General features: G+C 37.5%; 1 protein-coding gene across 1 annotated transcript in view; it reads right to left on the bottom strand.

Annotated features, from left to right (window-relative positions):
* Positions 1-18,703, bottom strand: part of PIBF1 (progesterone immunomodulatory binding factor 1) — a 276,844-nt gene that overhangs the window by 199,713 nt on the left and 58,428 nt on the right. Inside the window, 1 exon segment of the mRNA XM_043990666.1 lies at positions 5,448-5,546. Coding sequence (XP_043846601.1) covers positions 5,448-5,546 — 99 coding nt within the window.

The raw sequence follows: 18,703 nt of genomic DNA, 5'->3' as shown, positions 1-18,703 counted from the left end.
TTTGTTCTACCTAGCTATGGAGTTGTTTATGAATTGATTTAAACAGTTACCATTGCAAAGTATTTTACATGTATCTTTTATAGGACATCTCTAAGGTCCTACCAGCTCTAAATCTCTGACATTATTAGATTTTCCTGCTTCAATTCATGCCATATAATTGACTTAGGTGCCAAACTGGAAATTCCTGCATGAAAATGCCAGATAGCCTTTTCACTAAGAGGATTGATACTAAATGCGATGTCAATTTTAATAATCCTCTAAATATGACTTTGCTCATAGAAAGTGGAAGAAGGGACTGCCTTAGTTTCTTAAGTTTCCACCCTGAAAGTCTGCCTTGACTTTGAAGGTTCTTGTGGGAAGGAAGTCATAGTTTATGGAGCTGCCAGAGCTCAGGTCAGTCTGAGTGGAATAATGACCTTGGGCTGGAGACATTTTGAGTGTGGACTGTGATTTGGGGAAAGTCTACATTGATGATTAATTGTAAGCCAGGAAGAGAAATGGGGCACCCCTTCCTCTATTTTTCTCCCTTTTTTGGGGAGGGGGAGGAAAGGAGAGAATGTCTTCCATGTTCCCTACTCACTTTCACCTCTATTCATCCCTGTTAGGCTGTTGGGAGTAGGAGGAAGAACTCTCTGGCAGTTCTGTTTATCTACAATTTTAAGGCTTTAATACGAGATAAAATTGCTTGTCAACAAAAACTCCAAACACAAATTTTTATTTTATTTTATTCATATTGATAAGGAGGGAAAACTGGACTCATTATCCAGAGAAAGGGAGAATATTTATCCAGTGAAACTTAATCAGAGAACAGGGAGTCATACAGAGCCAAAAACTCAAATCACAACTGGTCCTATATATTCCATGGACACAGTAGAAAAATCTGTGACCAAATACATAAAGACAGCTTTAGCCATGTTCTTGTCCATTTTGTGAATGAAATCTGGAGCTCAGAAAGTACCTGGGCTGAGTCACTTTGATTAGAAAGGCCCCATGACATTTGTCTACTTCGAAAGCTATCAAGGGCAGTTCAAAAGAAATCTAATTCCTGAGGAGAAGGGGAAGCTCGACCAGTGCAAATACAGAAGCTAGGAAGAAGAATTCAACTGAGCAATGTGTGGCTGATATGGGAGCACCACTAAGGCAAAACAGAAACAGTGGGTGCTGATCGATCACTCACTAGCTAAATGTACAAAGCTCAAAATCCTTTATTGTATTAATTCCATCCTTAGAAAATGGGGAAAAAAGCTTACCCAGTTACTGGAAGCTCATATTAAATCAGTGCTAGCTAGATAAGTGACAAAAAAAGAGCAAAAGAATATAAAAAATTGAGAAACTATAGGTTTGTCCAAAGAGGCCCACTATTGAAAGAAAGCACAGAACTGAAACTCTTCTAAGTGAAGCATTTGAAATGATTCACTGAATGACCTGGAAAAAATTACTTTCCTCTGAACCCCAGTTCCTTTCTTATAAAAGAAGATAAAATGTTATTTACTAGAGAAGTTATTAGGACTAGAGAGACAATGTAAGACATGAAAGAAACAAAGTAAAGTACTCCCAAATTGCTTAAGAATAAAGGGTACTATATTAAATGCAATATTCTCTCACTTTTAAGGACAATGCACAGTGGCTTAAGATAAATAGGGAATTGGGACAGCTAGGTGGTGCAGTGGACAGAGAACCGGCCCTGGATTCAGGAGGACCTGAGTTCAAATCCGGCTTCAGATACTTGACACTTAACTAGTTGTGTGACCCAGGGCAAGTCATTTAACCTCCAATTGCCTCACCAAAAAACAAACAAAACAAAAAAAGATAAATAGGGAATTTCTTTCTTGTGTGTGTGGTGTGTTTTTTTTTGGTAGGGCAATGAGGGTTAAGTTACTTGCCCAGGGTCACACAGCTAGTAAGTGTCAAGGGTCTGAGGCTGGATTTGAACTCAGGTACTCCTGAATCCAAGGCCGGTGCTTTATCCACTGCACCACCTAGCTGCCCCCAGGAATTTATTTTCAAAGATATATTCAGGGCAATTGGCATGCTAACTATTTTTCATATCTGAAGCATATTTATTTACATTTTGATAGCAACAGAAGTTATATTTAGAATTTATAATGATACAATTCCACATACTGAGAACACAAAATATTTTTGTTTTAATCATACAGTAACTACACATATATGTATATGTGTGTATATATACACATCAGTAGGTTTGTTTCCCATTTTTATTCTTCTCTTTCCCCCTATTTACTTTTGGGTTTGAAGCTGTTCTGGATACTTACAAGCAACAGGAGGCTTTTCTCTGCATAACCAACATTTTACTTATGGAAATATTTGAGGGGGTGGGAGAGAACTGTGATTTGGTAGGAATTACTTCTAACTCTTTACCAAATTAGATCAGTAACTGCTCTGTAACTTATAGTCCTGGAGGCAACTGTGGGTATCTGATAGGGCTCTGTTCTGGGCTCTCTTCTCTCTCCCTTCTATTTCACTTGGTGACCTCATCAACTCCCATGGATTCAATTATCATCTCTATGTTGATGATTCTCAGATCTATTTATTTAGGCCTGCCCTCAACTGACTTCCTGTTCTGTATCTTGAACTATGAAGCATCTAGAACTAGATGTCTGGTAGACATTTTAAAGTGAACATGCCCAAAACTGAACTCATTATTCCCCCCCCACCCCAAACACTCCTCTTTTCAAACTTCTCTATTACTGTTGAGATTACCACCACCCTCCCAGTCTTCTAAGGCTATCTATAGGTACAGAAACCTAGAATTCTTGACTCCTTAACTCTCTCACTCCCCTCCCCCAACAATTCTAGGTTTTGTTGCCAAGGGCCCTGTTGATTTTACCTTTGTAAGATGTCTTTAATACAACCCCTTTGTCTCCCTTGATATTGCTACCACCCTGGTATAAGCCTTCATCTCCTAAACTCTGGACTACTGTAATAGCCTGCTGTTTAGTAGTCCACCTGACACAAGTCCTCTCCCAACTCCAGTCTGTTCTCCACTAAGACATCAATGAGATTTTCTTGCAGTTCAGTTCTGACTGTGTCACTGTCCCCCTTCTTGATAAATTCCAGTGGCTCCCTATCTCTCAAGGAGCAAATACAAAAAACACTGCTTGGTGTCAAAGCCTTCATAGCCTATCCTTCTAGTCTTACACCTTATAAGCACCATGTTGGTCTAGGGCAGTGACACTGGCCTCCTTCCTGTTCTGATACCAGGAATATTCACTGGCTGTTCTGCATACCTGGAATGTTCTCCCTTCATCTTCTGACTTCCTTCAAGTCCCAGCTAAGAGTCCTATCTTCCATAGGAAAGTCTTTCCCAATTGCCCACATCCTCTTCTTCCTCTTGATTATTTCCTATTTATCATAAATCTCGTTTGTACATAGTTGTTTATATGTCTCCCCCATTAGACTGTGACCTTCTCAAGGGACTGTCTTTTGCCATTTTTTTTTTCTTTCTCCATCACTTAACACAGTGGCCGGCCTTACAGTAGGTACCTAATCAATGTTTACTGACTGACCAAAAGGTTAAATGACTCACCAGAATATGTTAAAGAGCCAATCCATATCCAAGGTGGCACTTGAAACTTAAACACCCTCATTGCACAGGGGCAGTTCTCCATCTACCACCATGTGCTGCTTCTCACACTCTGTCATGAAAGACCCCAACAATAAATGAACCCTCTTTCATTCATCTCTTTAATGAAGTAGGATCTTCTAGTTAATCAGATATTCTGACCAAGAGAATTACTTTCAGTAACCTACCTTTTGGAACTCAGAAAAGTCCTGGAAAGAGGGTCGGGGCTTCTTCCTGGGTAGGAAGCTGCATGCAATTCAGGACTCCTGCTTTATCTGAGGGCAAACTACCCAGTGGGATTTGGATCTTGACCTTGAAAAGGGGGCTTGTAAGTAAGGGGATACCAAATCAAGCAAGACAGACACAGTGGACAAGAGAGGCTGACCTGGACAGTCAGTGGAGAATGGCAAAGGTGGGGACCAGAAGAGTGAGAATGTATATGCCACTTGCAGACAATTATTTACAGCTTCTCAAATGCTGGCATAGCCTAAGAAGCTGGAACAGAAAGCCCTGTCGCTTGTGGTGCCTCAGGCTTATTATCTTAAATATCAATTACTACTGCATTATGGTTGTAAGGGTCAGTAAAAGAAAATTCTGATTAACAGAATGCTGAATAAAAGATTAGCATAATAATAAGAGAATTAATCAAAGTCACAGTTTCCATTCTCTTCTCCTAAGGTTTGAAAAATGAAAGTATGGAGATTGAGAACCTATGAAATCCTATCTGAGCTGATTACTTAAAATCTTGATTTTCTTATTTTATTTTTATTTTCAGATTCAAGTTCCCTCAGCCACTAAGAAAGCAAGAAATGATAACCGTCGTATATATTAAATCCTGCAAAGCGTATTTCCTCATTAGTCATTTCTCTTAAAATCTCTTTAGTAAATATTAATCTGATTTTAGTACTAACCAGAAATAAGTAATATTCGAAACAAAATATAAACCAGAAGACTCACTTTAAATGAGAGTTATAGAGATGTCTAAAGAGAAATAATTTATTATTTCAAATACTTCAAATTTACATGTTTAAGGACAGAGAGAGGAAAGATAAACTATCTGGTTTAAATTCATATATACATTTAAAAAAGTAAAGCATTGTTTGATTTCTTTATTTAGGAATATCTATAGTTTTTTATGAGACTATTAATATTAAACCTGCTTTATTATACCACATATCATTTGTAATACCAATCTCAAAATTTCTTTTGAAAATTATGGAGAGGGAGGAAGAAAATTAGGAACTAAATTTTTTTTTAATTGAATGTAAAAAATTTTCTTTACATACAATTGGAAAAATACTGATAAAAGAAAATTAGGTGGTCAGTTACTAAAGGCTTATTCAAGCCATTTACAGAATGTAATTTTAAGGTAATATATATTTTATACAATATGTATTTTAAGGTGGACAATGGACTTGATGGCTTCTATGAGACTACTGTATAAGTGTAGTTTAAGTATGGCTCAAATATCAAATGAAATTAGCTAGAACGGTTAAGTTCTAATACTTTCTGAATTAATAAATCTAATTTCATGATTTCTGTTTAAACATTACAAGAGTCTGAAATGAAGCATAATGCCTTCCACATAGCAAGTAGTCATATTTATTTGTTGTGGTTGAGCAGAATTAAACTTCTTATGACTGGTACCAACATATCTACTTTGCTCAAAGTACAAAGTGTCTGAAAACTCGGGGTATGAAGTTATATCTTCTTTTTTATCATCAAAATTCCTCTAAGACTGTTTAAAACATACTCCTTTGTTTGGATGAAATAAGCACTAAACTGGTTTTTTTTTTCCTTCAAGAAAATGTGAAAGTCTGAAAAAGTGAAGAACATTAATAGTTATTTTCAAGATACTTACTGTTCTAAGAGTTGATCATGTTTTTCTAAAGCATCCTTTTCAGCCATAGCTGCTCTTTCTTTTTCAGCCAGGGCATTATCCTTTGCTTCTCTCAGATTCCTAGAGTAAAAAAAATTCTTCAGTTATAACTCCTATTGCAACTATTTAATACTTCAATACAAAGTATACAACTAAATAAAAATTTAAAATCCTTAGTGTATGGATTAGAACTAAGTCACAGAGTTGTAATACTTCAGTGACCAATCTTTTTTTTTTTTTTTTTGGTGGAGCATTGAGGGTTAAGTGACTTGCCCAGGGTCACACAGTTAGTAAGTGTCAAATGTCTGAGGCCACATTTGAACTCAGGTCCTCCTGATCCAGGGCCAGTGCTTTATCCACTGCGCCACCTAGCTGTCCTTGTGACCAATCTTAAAGAAGACACACTATGTTTTATATTTGATTTAAAGGTTTTTATTAACTTGAACTCTAGTAGCCTGATAAATCTTAAGATGCAATATACATGTGAGTTATTATCATTATTATGCCAAAGGCAGAAGAATGCTAATAATGCTAAACATCAATTATTAGGAGTGTTGTCTGTATGATGGGAGACATGCTGAGTTGAGGTCAGAGGATATATACTTTCAACTCAGATAATAATCACTCCATCCTAGAGTGTAGCATGAGCAAAGCCTGACTCTGGTATTAAATTTCAAACCAAGAACTCAGGTTAGAAAGAGCAGTAAATAGAATTCACTCAACACTGAGGATAATCCAGAAGAAAAGAGTGACAGCATAACAAATTTGTGCAGAGCTATAGTAAGAGAAATGGTTTGGCTACAAGGGACTACAGGAATATCTGGAATAAAGGAAAGTTTTGAGAAAGGACTTAGAAGAATTATTTGTGTAGAACAGAAGGTTAGTAAACCCACCTAATTAAACAGACTCTAAAATCAAATGAACAAAACAATGCAATAATTCATGAGACCACTGGGAAATATCAGAACAAATCAAAAGATGGAAAAAATTGTGAGTTATCTACTACCAAGAATAACTGTCCTGGAAGAAAGGTCGAGGAGAGATAATCTAAGAACCTGAAAATTATGAACAAAGAGAAAGTCTGGATATAATACTAGGCACCTCAAAGTAATCATAAACAAAAACTGCAATATCTACTAGAAGTAGAAGGCAAGTGGGGAAAAAAGGAATCTATAAAATCATCTCCTTAAAGCCCCCAAATGAAATGTTCGAGTAATGTCATAATTCAAAACCAGGGGGTAAAAATCAAATAAAAAATACTGCCAAGTGGCCAGAAAGAGTTCAAATATTGAGGACTATAGTTAAGATAATATCACTACAGGGGGGCAGCTAGGTGGTGCAGTGGATAAAGCACTGGCCTTGGATTCAGGAGTACCTGAGTTCAAATCCGGCCTCAGACACTTGACACTTACTAGTTACCATTGCCTTGCAAAACAAAACAAAACAAAACAAAACAAAACAAGATAATATCACTACAGTCAGCATCATATAAGATCTGGTAGCTGATGCTATAAAGAAGAGGAGATTGTGAAATGCAATAGTCCAAAAAGCAAAAGATAAAATCTTTAATAAAAAAGGATAACCTACCTAGTAAAGCAGAGTTTAAAATCTTTTTTTTTTCTTTTCTTTTTTTTTAGTGAGCAGTCGGGTTAAGTGACTTGCCCAGGGTCACACAGCTAGTAAGTGTTAAGTGTCTGAGGCCGGATTGAACCCAGGTCCTCCTGACTCCAGGGCCAGTGCTCTATCCACTGCGACACCTAGCTGCCCCAGAGTTAAATCTAAAGAGGAAAAAATGCAACTTTGATAGAAAAGAGGATTTCTCAAGGATTTCCAACAAAAAGGCTGGAACCCAGCAGTGCTTTAAAATACAAACACAAAAGTCAACAGAAAACCTAGAAAAGTAAGTATATTTGAGAACACATAAGGGGCTTTTGGGATGATGGGAGAAGGAATAAATGCCTCTTCAAAACTTTAACACCTTCAAGGGCCATAGAAGGAGTTAAAAGACAAACGGGTGGGTCTGAGAAAGGTGGCTAGGTTCTGTTTTAATGTTCTTAGAACCAAGAGAACCTTGTGCACAGAGACAGCAATATTGTTTGATGAAGGACTATGAATGACTCAACCCTTCTCAACAATACAATGATCAAGATAATTCCAAAGGACTATTGATGAAACATACTATTCACTTCCAAAGAGAGAACTGATATTGATGGAACATAGACTGAAGCATGCTATTTTTCACTTTCTTTCATTTTTTTCTTTTTATGCAAGTTTTCTTGTACAAAATGACTAATACGGTAATGTTTTACATGATCACACATGTATAACCCACATCTGATTGTTTGCTGCCTTGGGGAGGGGAGGGAGGGAAGAAAGGATCAAAATTGGAACTCAAAACTCTAAATAAAAATGTTTATTGAGGGCAGCTAGGTGGCACAGTGGATAAAGCACTAGCCCTGAGAACCTGAGTTCAAATCCGACCTCAGACACTAGACACTTACTAGCTGTGTGACCCTGGGCAAGTCACTTAACCCTCTTTGCCCCACCAAAAAAAAAAAAAAAGAAAGAAAGAAAGAAAAAATTGTTTATTATTTTAAAAAAAGAAAGAAAAATAAAAAAAGAAAAAAGAAAGAAAAGAGAGGGAACAATAATATACTAGGGAAGAAAGGAAGAGGAAGGGCAAGAAACTCACTATTTCACATAATATACAAACATGAAGAAAAGTGTAAAGGAAACTCACTTTTATCTGAACTGGACAAAGGAGGGGTGAGCACACTCATTTACACAGAGAAAGAATAATTTTAGTGTAGAAATAAATTAAACTAAAGGGAAATAGGGAAAGTATTAAAGTGCCTACTATGTCCTTGGAATTATGGTAGGCCCTAGGGATACAAGGAAAAGAATGAAACAAAAGATAATTTCAATTATTGATCACTGTAAAGCAGGCTCCTCTTTCACCGCTTGTTCTTTGTAAAGAGGTGGCAAAGAGGGAAAAGCAGAAGAGGACAGGAAAGTCGAACTAAACAATTAGTAGTTATAAATCATGAATAAAAATAGGATAGAACACAGTGGAGGATAGCAGAATGGATTAGAAAACTTACTCCAACAATACACTGTATAGAAGTAAGTCAGAGGCCCTGGTTCAAATCCGCAGTAGCATGTGAGCAATAGCAAGACACTCAACCTCAGTTTCCTGATCTTTAAAATAGGGGAGTTAGGCTAGATGACTCTCAAGTTCCCTTTCACCTATGAACGGAGCATAAATGTTGAGTCTCAATTTCCTTACCAAAAATGAGGAATTTCTGCCTGAAATCCGTTTCTTGTTTTGGTTTTTTTTTTTGTGTGTGAGGCAATTGGGGTTAAGTGACCTTGCCAGGGTCACACAGTTAGTAAGTTTAAGTGTCTGAGGCCACATTTGAACTCAGGTCCTCCTGGCTCAGGGCCAGTGCTCCATCCACTGTGCCACCTAGCCTGCCTGAAATTCTGTGATCTTAAACCATTTTTTCATCATTTGAAATTTTGCCTGCAGTCAGCCCTGTATCCAAGTAACAAAAATAATATTAATAATGATGATGACGATGATAAGAATAAGTCACAATTATTTAGTACTTTAGATTCCAAAGTACTTTCCTCACGACAACAACCTTGTGAGGTAGACGGTGGATTACTATCTTCTTTTCAAGATGAAGAAACAGGTTCAGGAGGTTGGGTGACTTTTGTATGTGGCAGAAATGGGATTGAAACCAGATCTCCTGACCCCCAAGAAGTAGAGCCTGATCCTTTGCACTGTACCATGTTACTCCATAAGAGTCTATTCTTTCAATTACTTTACATTTATATCAGGAAGGGTAGTAGGTTTGGTGTCTGCTTACCATAGCCACTTCCAGACATTGTTCCACAAGTTATCCTTCTTTGAAACTCATAGTCTATATTTATGAAAAATTCTTCCTGTTCTTATTACCTTCACCTCTTCAGCTGAGTTCAAATCCAACTGCAGACTCTTAATAGCTGTGCGACCCTGGGCAAATCACTTAACCTATACCTCAGTTTCTTCAAATGTAAATGGGGATAATAATAGCACCTGCCTTCCAGACTTCTTGTGAAGATCAGATCTGATAATACACTTTGTAATTCTTAAAGTGTTAAACAAAGCTATTAGTAGCATTGATCATATCTATACTCTGGGGCATTTTCCTACCATCATCAATTCAATTCCATGTGGTAGGTGGTGCAGTGAATAGAACACTGGACCTGGAGTCAGGAGGACCTGGGTTCAAATCTGACCTATGACACCTAACCGCAATTGCCTAAAACATCCAGAGCCATCTCCAGTCATCCTGATGTATATCTTGTAATTGGACCCAGATGGCTCTAGAGTCATGACATCACCTGGATGTCATGGTCCTCTTTGAGAATGAAGGACAAACCACAACAATTCAATATAACAGATGCTTATTAATTTCCTCCTGACTCTGGAGGACCCTAGAAGGTACTACGAGGATCAGAGTTTTGACAAAATACCATACTACTACCCCCCTGTTTAGTTGGATGATATGACATAGAGACAGATAACTAGAAGACACTCAAGTAATAAGAGAAGTGTAAGCAAATGTTATCTGAGGTCTAAGGGAAGAATGGAAATTGAGGAGGAGGACTGGAAAAAGTTTCAGGAGGAAGAGATATCTAACCTGAGCTTTAAAGGGAAGGTACATATTCAGGACTATTATGTTCTCAGCATTTTCAAGGCTAACCCCTAGTTCTTTCACTCAGTATCATATGAAATGAACTCAAAATCTTCCACAATACTGTTCAACCCCCTCTGCATGCTCTCCAGATTGTTAATGTATTTTCTAAAATGTGGTACCCAGAACTTAGCACAATACTCAAATGTGCTTTAACCAAAGAAGAATACGACTAATATAGTGTTGTTAGATTGTTTGTCATGATGTCAGAAATTTACAACACCCTCAATTTATAGATGAGTAAAACCAAGTCTTAGTAACTTACCCTTTTTTCACCTGTTTCTCTGTTCTTTCACTTGGAGAATTCATCATTTATTTCATGATTTAAATGATCACCTTGTATGCCAAGGCCTGACCTTTATCCTGAGTTCAGTTCCCTATCTCCAATTGCCTGCAAGAAATCTCCAACTAGATGTCTTGTCAACATGTTAATCCAAAATGTTCAAAAACCAAGCACGTTGGGACAGCTAGATGGCACAGCCCTGGATTCAGGAGGATATGAGTTCAAATCTGGCCTTAGACACTAGACACTTACTAGCTGTGTGACCTGGGCAAGTCACTTAACCCTCATTAACCCACAAAAAAACCACAAAAAACCCACACAAAACAAAAACAAAACCAAACCCCCCCCCAGTGGTAATAATAAAACCAAGTAAGTCTTTGCCTGTAAATTTCCCTCATTTTCCTGAGCTCAAAATCTTTGAGTCTCCTTAGACCTTTTTCCTAAGCAACTGATTGAATGGAGCAAATCCTATTGATTCTATCTCAGCAATTCTTGCTTGACCCCTCATTAACCCACTTTTTTTTTTTTTTGGGTGGTGGCAAATGAGGGTTAAGTGACTTGCCCAAGGTCCATAGTAAATGTCAAGTGTCTGAGGCCATATTTGAACTCAGGTCTTCCTGAATCCAGGGCCAGTGGCTTTATCCACTGCGCCACCCAGCTGCCCCCCACCCTCATTAACTCTTGCCTAGAATGCAGGAGTGTCTTATGTAGTGTCAATTTTCTCTCTGCTGTATTCATACTTTATAATATCTCTGACAAAACAACAACATCAACAAAAAGCAACCCAAAAACATAATATCCCTGACAAAGTTATTTTACTTACTATAACTATCTTGAGTTTATCGCTGCCAATGGCTTTAAATATATTTCCCCAAATCTACTGAATAAAATACATACTTCTTATTCTGAATTTATTCGCCCCTTCACCCTATCCCCCCAATCTGCTTCTAATTTAGTTTTCCTGTCTCACTTCTTACCTCTAGTGGGGCAGAATACTTGTGGAAATAGGGCAGCCTAAATTAATCCCCACACTCACATCAACTGGGTATTGTGCCTCTGAACAGATGGCAGTTTGAATTACCTTTTCTCCAGGTGGACTGACCTAGGACCCACTGTGACTACTTTGGGAAAGGAGTATAATAGATAGGTCTATGACTTGAAGGGCAGCTCCTGATGGTGCCAGGTAACTTACTTATGGACTCCTTTCATCTCCTTGTAGACTGCTTTTACCTGAAGGCTGCTGAATGTATTTTTATTAAGGAAACTGCATCAACTTAACCCTCGAGCTTTGAGTGGCCCATTGTGCCAGATGTGGAAACCATGAGACTGGGACATTACCTTACTATTCCCTTAATTCTAAGGCTCTATCTTTCTTACCTTGGTTCATCTACCCATGCGGATTCCCTCCGGATTCCTTTCTAATATTTATCTATAGTATTCATATATTTATCTTCCTCAAAAGCTAGTTCAAATACCAGTCTCAGCCAGGTACAAAATCCTCTTGTTCCTTAATGAGGTTTCTTATGCCACTTTTTGTACACACACACACACTCAACACACACACACACAACACACACACAACACACACACACACAACACAGAGTTGGTGATAGCCTATAGCCTATTTATAAGCCCAGGTATCTTTTTCCATTGAGGTTTGGGTTACTGTCACTTTTGATTCTTGAGATGGTTCCACAATTCACAGTCACATCCTATTACTAAAAATAACAATTCTATACTGTTTCATGCTTTTACCAAGCACCTACTCAAACATGATATATGTAATAATAAGTAGATGTAGGTAATACTGATAAATGATGATGATGAGAGTAAAGCAAATATTATACTATTGCTTTTAGAGATGTGATCAAGGCCTTAAGATATTAGGTATCTTTCCTGTGGCACACAACAGAATATCTGAGCCAGGATTCAAATCTAAATTGCCTGATTGCAAATCTTGTTCTTTTTATTCTATGTATCCATCTTGCCTTAATATAAGATTAATGAGAACATTATTATTGGGGGAGGGGCTGGACCTATGATTTCATCAGTGTGGGGTACTCTAGTGAGGAAGTTCCATTCACTGAATAGTAGTCCGACAGCTGTTGTTGTCCTATTCCTTGTTTCTGAAAAGGATCAGGACTGCAGGAGGGTGATTGTTCTTGACTTGCTACTGAATAGGATATGTGGGGCAGAGAATTCTTCAGCTTCACCTCTCCTCCAGGTTAATCAAATCCAGGGGCAAGACAAAAGTCAAAGCAAGTGGCAATGGTCCAGGATGCAGTGGGTATTTCCCAGGTCTCAGTTTGTCTGAGGCTATTGACTCTATAATATACAGTCTTAGAGCTGCGTTGGCGGCACTGACTTGCCGTGAACACATGGCCACATATATGTCATTAGAGAAGTGAAGGGACTACAGGAACAGAGTGTTGTACATAATCTGAAAAAGTTGCTTTGTTGTTCCATCAGCAAGAATTACTAAGCATTTAAGTTTATGCAGGCATGTGCTAACTCCTTTGATGCAAAGACAATTTATAATTGTTAAGATAGAGTTTATATTCCCACAGATTTAAGAGTTGAAAAGGAACCCCAGATGCCATCTATTGCAATCCATATTAAAAACAAGAATAGGGATTGTCCAATAAGGAGTCATTTAGCCTAGTGAAGGAGGAACACATTATCTTCTGAGGCAGTCTTTTTCACTTTTTGTAAGACTCAAATGGAAGATCTGTTTTTTCCCTATAATGAATTTAAATCTCCCTTTATGTAACTTCCATTTATTCTTTTAAGTCCTGCCCCTGGAGCACTCTGATCCATCTTCCACAAAAATCCTTTAAATACTTCTCATCCCTAAGACATCTTATTCTTTAGTGCTAGACTCTAGCAGCTCAATATTTAGAACTCACAGGGAAGTGAAAGTCATATAATCTAAACCCCTTCGTTTTAGTAGCTGGGAAACTGAGGCTTACAAAGAAGAAGTGATTTGCCCAAGGACATGGAGCTTGTTAGTGACTGTGCCAGGAACAGAATTTAGAGCTTTCTACACTACATCATATTGTTCTCCCATAAAATCCAATCAAGCCTTTGTACAAATTTCTATTATATTTAACATAATTTTTGCTTTTTATTTTCTTACAAAGGAACGTTCTCAAGGAAGAGGAATGTTGTATAAAAATGTAGTACATAAGTAAAACTTTTTAAGCAGGAAGGCAGGAGAAAGGGCACATTTCTGAAAATCTTATAAAACTGCAATAGACCTTGAGTATAAGACAAGCGGACAAATATCAGACTGTTTGCCGTCTTCTAAGTACAAGCCTGCTATGGTCCAGAGGCCCTGGATAACCAGAATGTGGTCTTATGTGATATTTTTTTAAACACAAGAATGCATAAAGACTTATTTGCTTTGGGCATGTAGAGGTCACAGTTCCATGGTAGAAGAGTACTACCCCAATGAAACCATAGATCCTTTAAGTACTAAAGTAAATACTCAATTAAACTCTTCTCTACACTAGAAGTATATTTTTTAGTGGATAATGTAAAATGTCATTACTTGAATTATAATGCCGATTAGAATGATTTCTTATTAAAACTTCCAGTTATATTTATATATTAATGGGCAATCTTAAAACAAACTAGACATTTTGTATTATTCCTGTTCTAGGTGAACTAGATATGTTCAGTCAACAAAATGATTTTTTAAAAAAGTAACTTTTTAATTTTTATTTCTTAAAAAAAAGACTCCAAACTCTACAAATATTTCTTTAACACAAGAATACCTGAAAAGGTTAACAGCCACCAGAGTGATTGCAGTACGCAATGTACTCAAACACAGGGCTGTTTATCACCTTGGTCCAAACACCATTCCCGGCTCCATATTAAGACTTTTAATAAAACAGTAAAAATCAATACCTGAAACAAAGAGAAATTACTATGGCCAAAATAGGTTTTGGGGTTTTTTGTGCTAGGCAATGAGGGTTAAATGATTTGCCCAGGGTCACACAGCTAGTAAGTGTCAAGTGTCTGCAGCCAGATTTGAACTCAGGTCCTCCTGAATCCAGGGCCGGTGCTCTATCCACTGCACCACGTAGCTGCCCCTGGCCAAAATAAGTTTAAACAAGATAAACTTCAAAAAGAGCAAAAATCATCCCCCCCCCCAAACAAAAACATACAACCAAGTACCTAGAGTTAGTAAATAAGTAAAGCAGCAAGAAGAGAGCAAGACCCCTTAAGAATTAAGGAAAGAAACCTGCAATGGCAGAAACTCTTAGAAGTAATGGATGATGGTGGCATATATTTTTCAGTATTTCATATAAAGATGTATAATGTCCCATTTAGAGCAGAATGTCTCAAAGAGCTCCAAGATATTCTTATTTATCAAAGACAACCCATTCCCCTCCCTCTTTCCCCTATATTTACAAACTGCAAGACAAAAGGTGAGTTGACATTTAAAATATGTGGAAGGAAATGAATGGCCTCTTCAGATACTGGAAAGGAGTACAATTTGGGGGGAAATCTTCACAAAGTTAAAAGTAATGGAACTACAAGTATGGTATCCGGCCTGCTGACTTTTTCTTGAAGGCAATGAGAGAATTTCAACACATAGAGGATCTGAAACAATTTGTCAACTAAATACATAGCAGCAGAGATCATTAACAAGATATATTTGAGATTCGAAAGCAGATGAAACTGACTTAAAAGAGCTGAGTGGATTTGAAGGTTAACAAAAGGTACAACATAAAGATATACGAGAGAATCAATAGGAAAATTAGATAACATGTCAGAACTACAAGTGTAAGCACTGAATACGCCAAGGGTTTCAAATGAAAAATAGAATGATGTACTGTGATGAGGGAAAGAAAATGTAACTTTGAAAACCCCAAATTTTCTATCAGCTCTAAAAGGGGGTTGAGGTTTATGTAGTTGACAGCAGAAATGAGTAAACAGTAAAAGTAAATTACTTAACAGATGAGTTAAAATATGCTGATGAGAAAATGTTTGAAAAAGTGCCCTCGTGGAGACAATGCGCTCTACTGAGGGGAAGCGACAGCAGCAGAGAGAGCAAAAACAAACACACACAAGTAAACACAAAGCAACTGTGGGAGTCAGGAGAAAAGAACTAAGAAAGGAGATGGAGTCTTGTGCCCTTTACCAGCAGGAAGGCCAGGAACACACAATAAGGGTGGACAGGGAGGCTGTCTCTCCACCTAATGGCTCCTAACGTCTATCTCTTACCCATCCTCCAACCATCAGCTCCAAAAGGGAACAGGGGCTGACCACGCTCATTTTAGTCCCTCACCTAATAACATGTGGTTGAGACACACAAGGACAAACAGAAACCCAGGTTTCCCAAACAAATCCCAGGAAAATAAAAGTGTAACAGAAATAAACCCCTCCATCAAGTCAAGATCTTAAGAAAAAATGTGGCCAGAATCCAGTGGAGGCCAAGAGTCTGCAGTGGGAAGGGAATAAGCATTTATGAAGTGCTTCCTATGTGTAGCGCACTTGGATAAGTGTGTTACAAACATTATCTTATTTGATCTGCACAGCAACCCTGGGAGACCGGTGCTAACACTGTTCTTATTTTATTGCTGAGGACCCTGAGTGGGTAGGCCACAGCAAATAAATGCTAATCCTATGATGCCATCATCAAAGAAAATCATCAGAGAAAATCTGAGCAATCAAAAGAAAGTACAAAATACAATGAAGAAATGATGAAAGGAACAGAGAAATCTGGGAAAACTTGCATTAACAGTGATGCACAGGGGCAGCTAGGTGGCGCAGTGGATAGAGCACCAGCCCTGGAGTCAGGAGTACCTGAGTTCAAATCTGGCCTCAGACACTTAACACTTACTAGCTGTGTGACCCTGGGCAAGTCACTTAACCCCAATTGCCTCACTAAAAAAAAACAAAAAACAAACCCCCCCCCACTGATGCACAGGAAAATAAAAAACAGGAATATAATTTAAACAATAACTATAATACTATAAAAGAAAACAATTTTGGGCAGCTAGATGGCACAGTGGATAAAGCACTGGCCCTGGATTCAGGAGGACCTGAGTTCAAATCCAGCCTCAGACATTTGACACTTACTAGCTGTGTGACCCTGGGCAAGTCACTTAACCCCCATTGCCCCGCCAAAAAAAAAAAAAAAGAAAAAAGAAAGAAAATTTTGAAAGACTTCAGAACCCTAATCAATGCAACAATCAACCACAACTTCAGAAGACCAATCAACAAATATTTACTAAGTGCCTACTATGTGCCAGGCACTGTTTTAAGCACTAGAGATGATACAAGTACAAGAATGAAACAATCCTACCTTCCAACTCTTAAAGGTACAAAATAAGAAATACATTTACTGACACAACCCATGTGTGGATTTGTTTTGCGTGATTATACTTCTTTGTCACAAGACAGGATGTGTACGGTATTAGTTTGTGGCAGGTACAGGGGGAGGTATAAAGAGGACAGGGGAAGACTAATAGTGATGGCAAGAAAAGAAGAAAAAGAAAAGGATGTTAATGAAATGTATAAAATACATGGAAAAGAACAGAGAGAAATAGGATATTAGAATTACCATGTTAAATTTATTGTGTACCTAAAAAACCAAGCTCTACATAATATTCACAATTTCACATACAATTCTTTTTTTCATTCTTCTTTACATATGGGAATGATCATGTTGATGCTTGTAAAGTTCATAATATTTAAAAATTAGGAGAAAAAAAGAACCAAAGGCTAGGACAAGACCACGAAGTCTGACTATGAAATGCCAAATAGAGGAATTTGTGCTTTATGTTGGAAAAAAAACCAGAAAGTCACTGGAACTCTTTGAGGAGAGGAGTGATGTAGTCAAAGTTATAGTTGAGGAATATTAATTTGGGAGCTGTGTGGAAATTCAGTTAGAGAGAACAGACTGAGACAGAGAAACAAATTAGACAGCTATTGAAGTGTTACTGGTGAGAGTTGATGAGGGCCCATACTAAGGTAGTAACCGTGTAGGTGGAAAAGGAAATAAGAGTTAGAAACTAAGTTCTTTCATAGTGGGCAGCCTCGTCTTTCTTTTCCTTTATGTAAAACTAGTGAGATTTTTTTTTTTTTGGTAAATGAAGATTATGTTTGTCTTCTGATGAAAAATATGGAAGTGAAATCCATTGAGGGAGCAAATACCAAAAGGAAAAGTATTTAGATTTGCTACTCCTAACCTGGAGAGATTTCCCCAAAACAGCATCATCTACTCATTTTCCTGATGACTAAATCTATGACTCAAGATTACAACAAGGTAGGGATAATTTGGTATCATCCACTCTAATGATAACCTCAATTAGTATTCTCACAGTTTCTACCCATCTCAATGGATTATAATTGCTAGCAACAACAGAAAAAGAAAGGCTCTTTTCAAAGTCACTCCATTCTCTTTTCCCTTTTCCCTTTGACCTCTATAGAAAGTTAAAGATACAAGCAGTTGATAATGAGGACACATAAAGAAGAAGTGTGAAGGGTATTAGACAAGAAAAGAGGGACCGGAGAGGCTAAATACCAAACCAATGTTTGAACAGAGGTAATGACAGTAAAGACAGGGCAGAGGACTGCCATCTGAACTTTCCAATTTCCAATCCAAGTCTCCTGAGAATAATGGAGTAGGATTGGAGGAAGAATCCTAAATAGTACAGAATATGCAATGGAAAGGGACAGAAAAGAGAAAAATACCAAACAGCAGAAACTGCTGTGCAAAGTTCTTATAAAGTATGTAGCAGTTCAAGTGAATGTTTATTGACAGATATGTATGGGTTATATCTATTTATAAGTAGGTGGGCAAATTATGTTACCTATTTCTATATTCAGAAAGTGGAAATTAAAGAGTTACTTGTAAAGGCATACCCTTCAAAAGTAATTTAATTTACTGAGATGACAAAGAAGAGCTACTTAAAAGTTTTTCCATAACAAGGCTTTTTTAAAAATTATAAGATATTCTGGTAAGATATGAGCAAGAAAAAGATTCTTTGGCAAAAACGAAGAAATGCCACTTTTAAAATGAACGAATGGGAACTCCTGAAAATTGGTTCCAGGAATATACAAAATATGTTAAATTTTAATGCTTATATCTTTTCAGCTAACTCCATAAATAAACTTGGATTTAAAGCTGTTTACATCACAGCAAGTTTCTGACTGAAGTGGCTAAAGCTTTTTCTTGGGCACTTGAAAGTGATTATAAT

The sequence above is a fragment of the Dromiciops gliroides genome, chromosome 3 (assembly GCF_019393635.1).
Source record: "Dromiciops gliroides isolate mDroGli1 chromosome 3, mDroGli1.pri, whole genome shotgun sequence".
NCBI lineage: Eukaryota > Metazoa > Chordata > Mammalia > Microbiotheria > Microbiotheriidae > Dromiciops > Dromiciops gliroides.
Note: the sequence above shows the minus strand (reverse complement) of the source record. Positions and strands in the feature narration are given on the sequence as shown.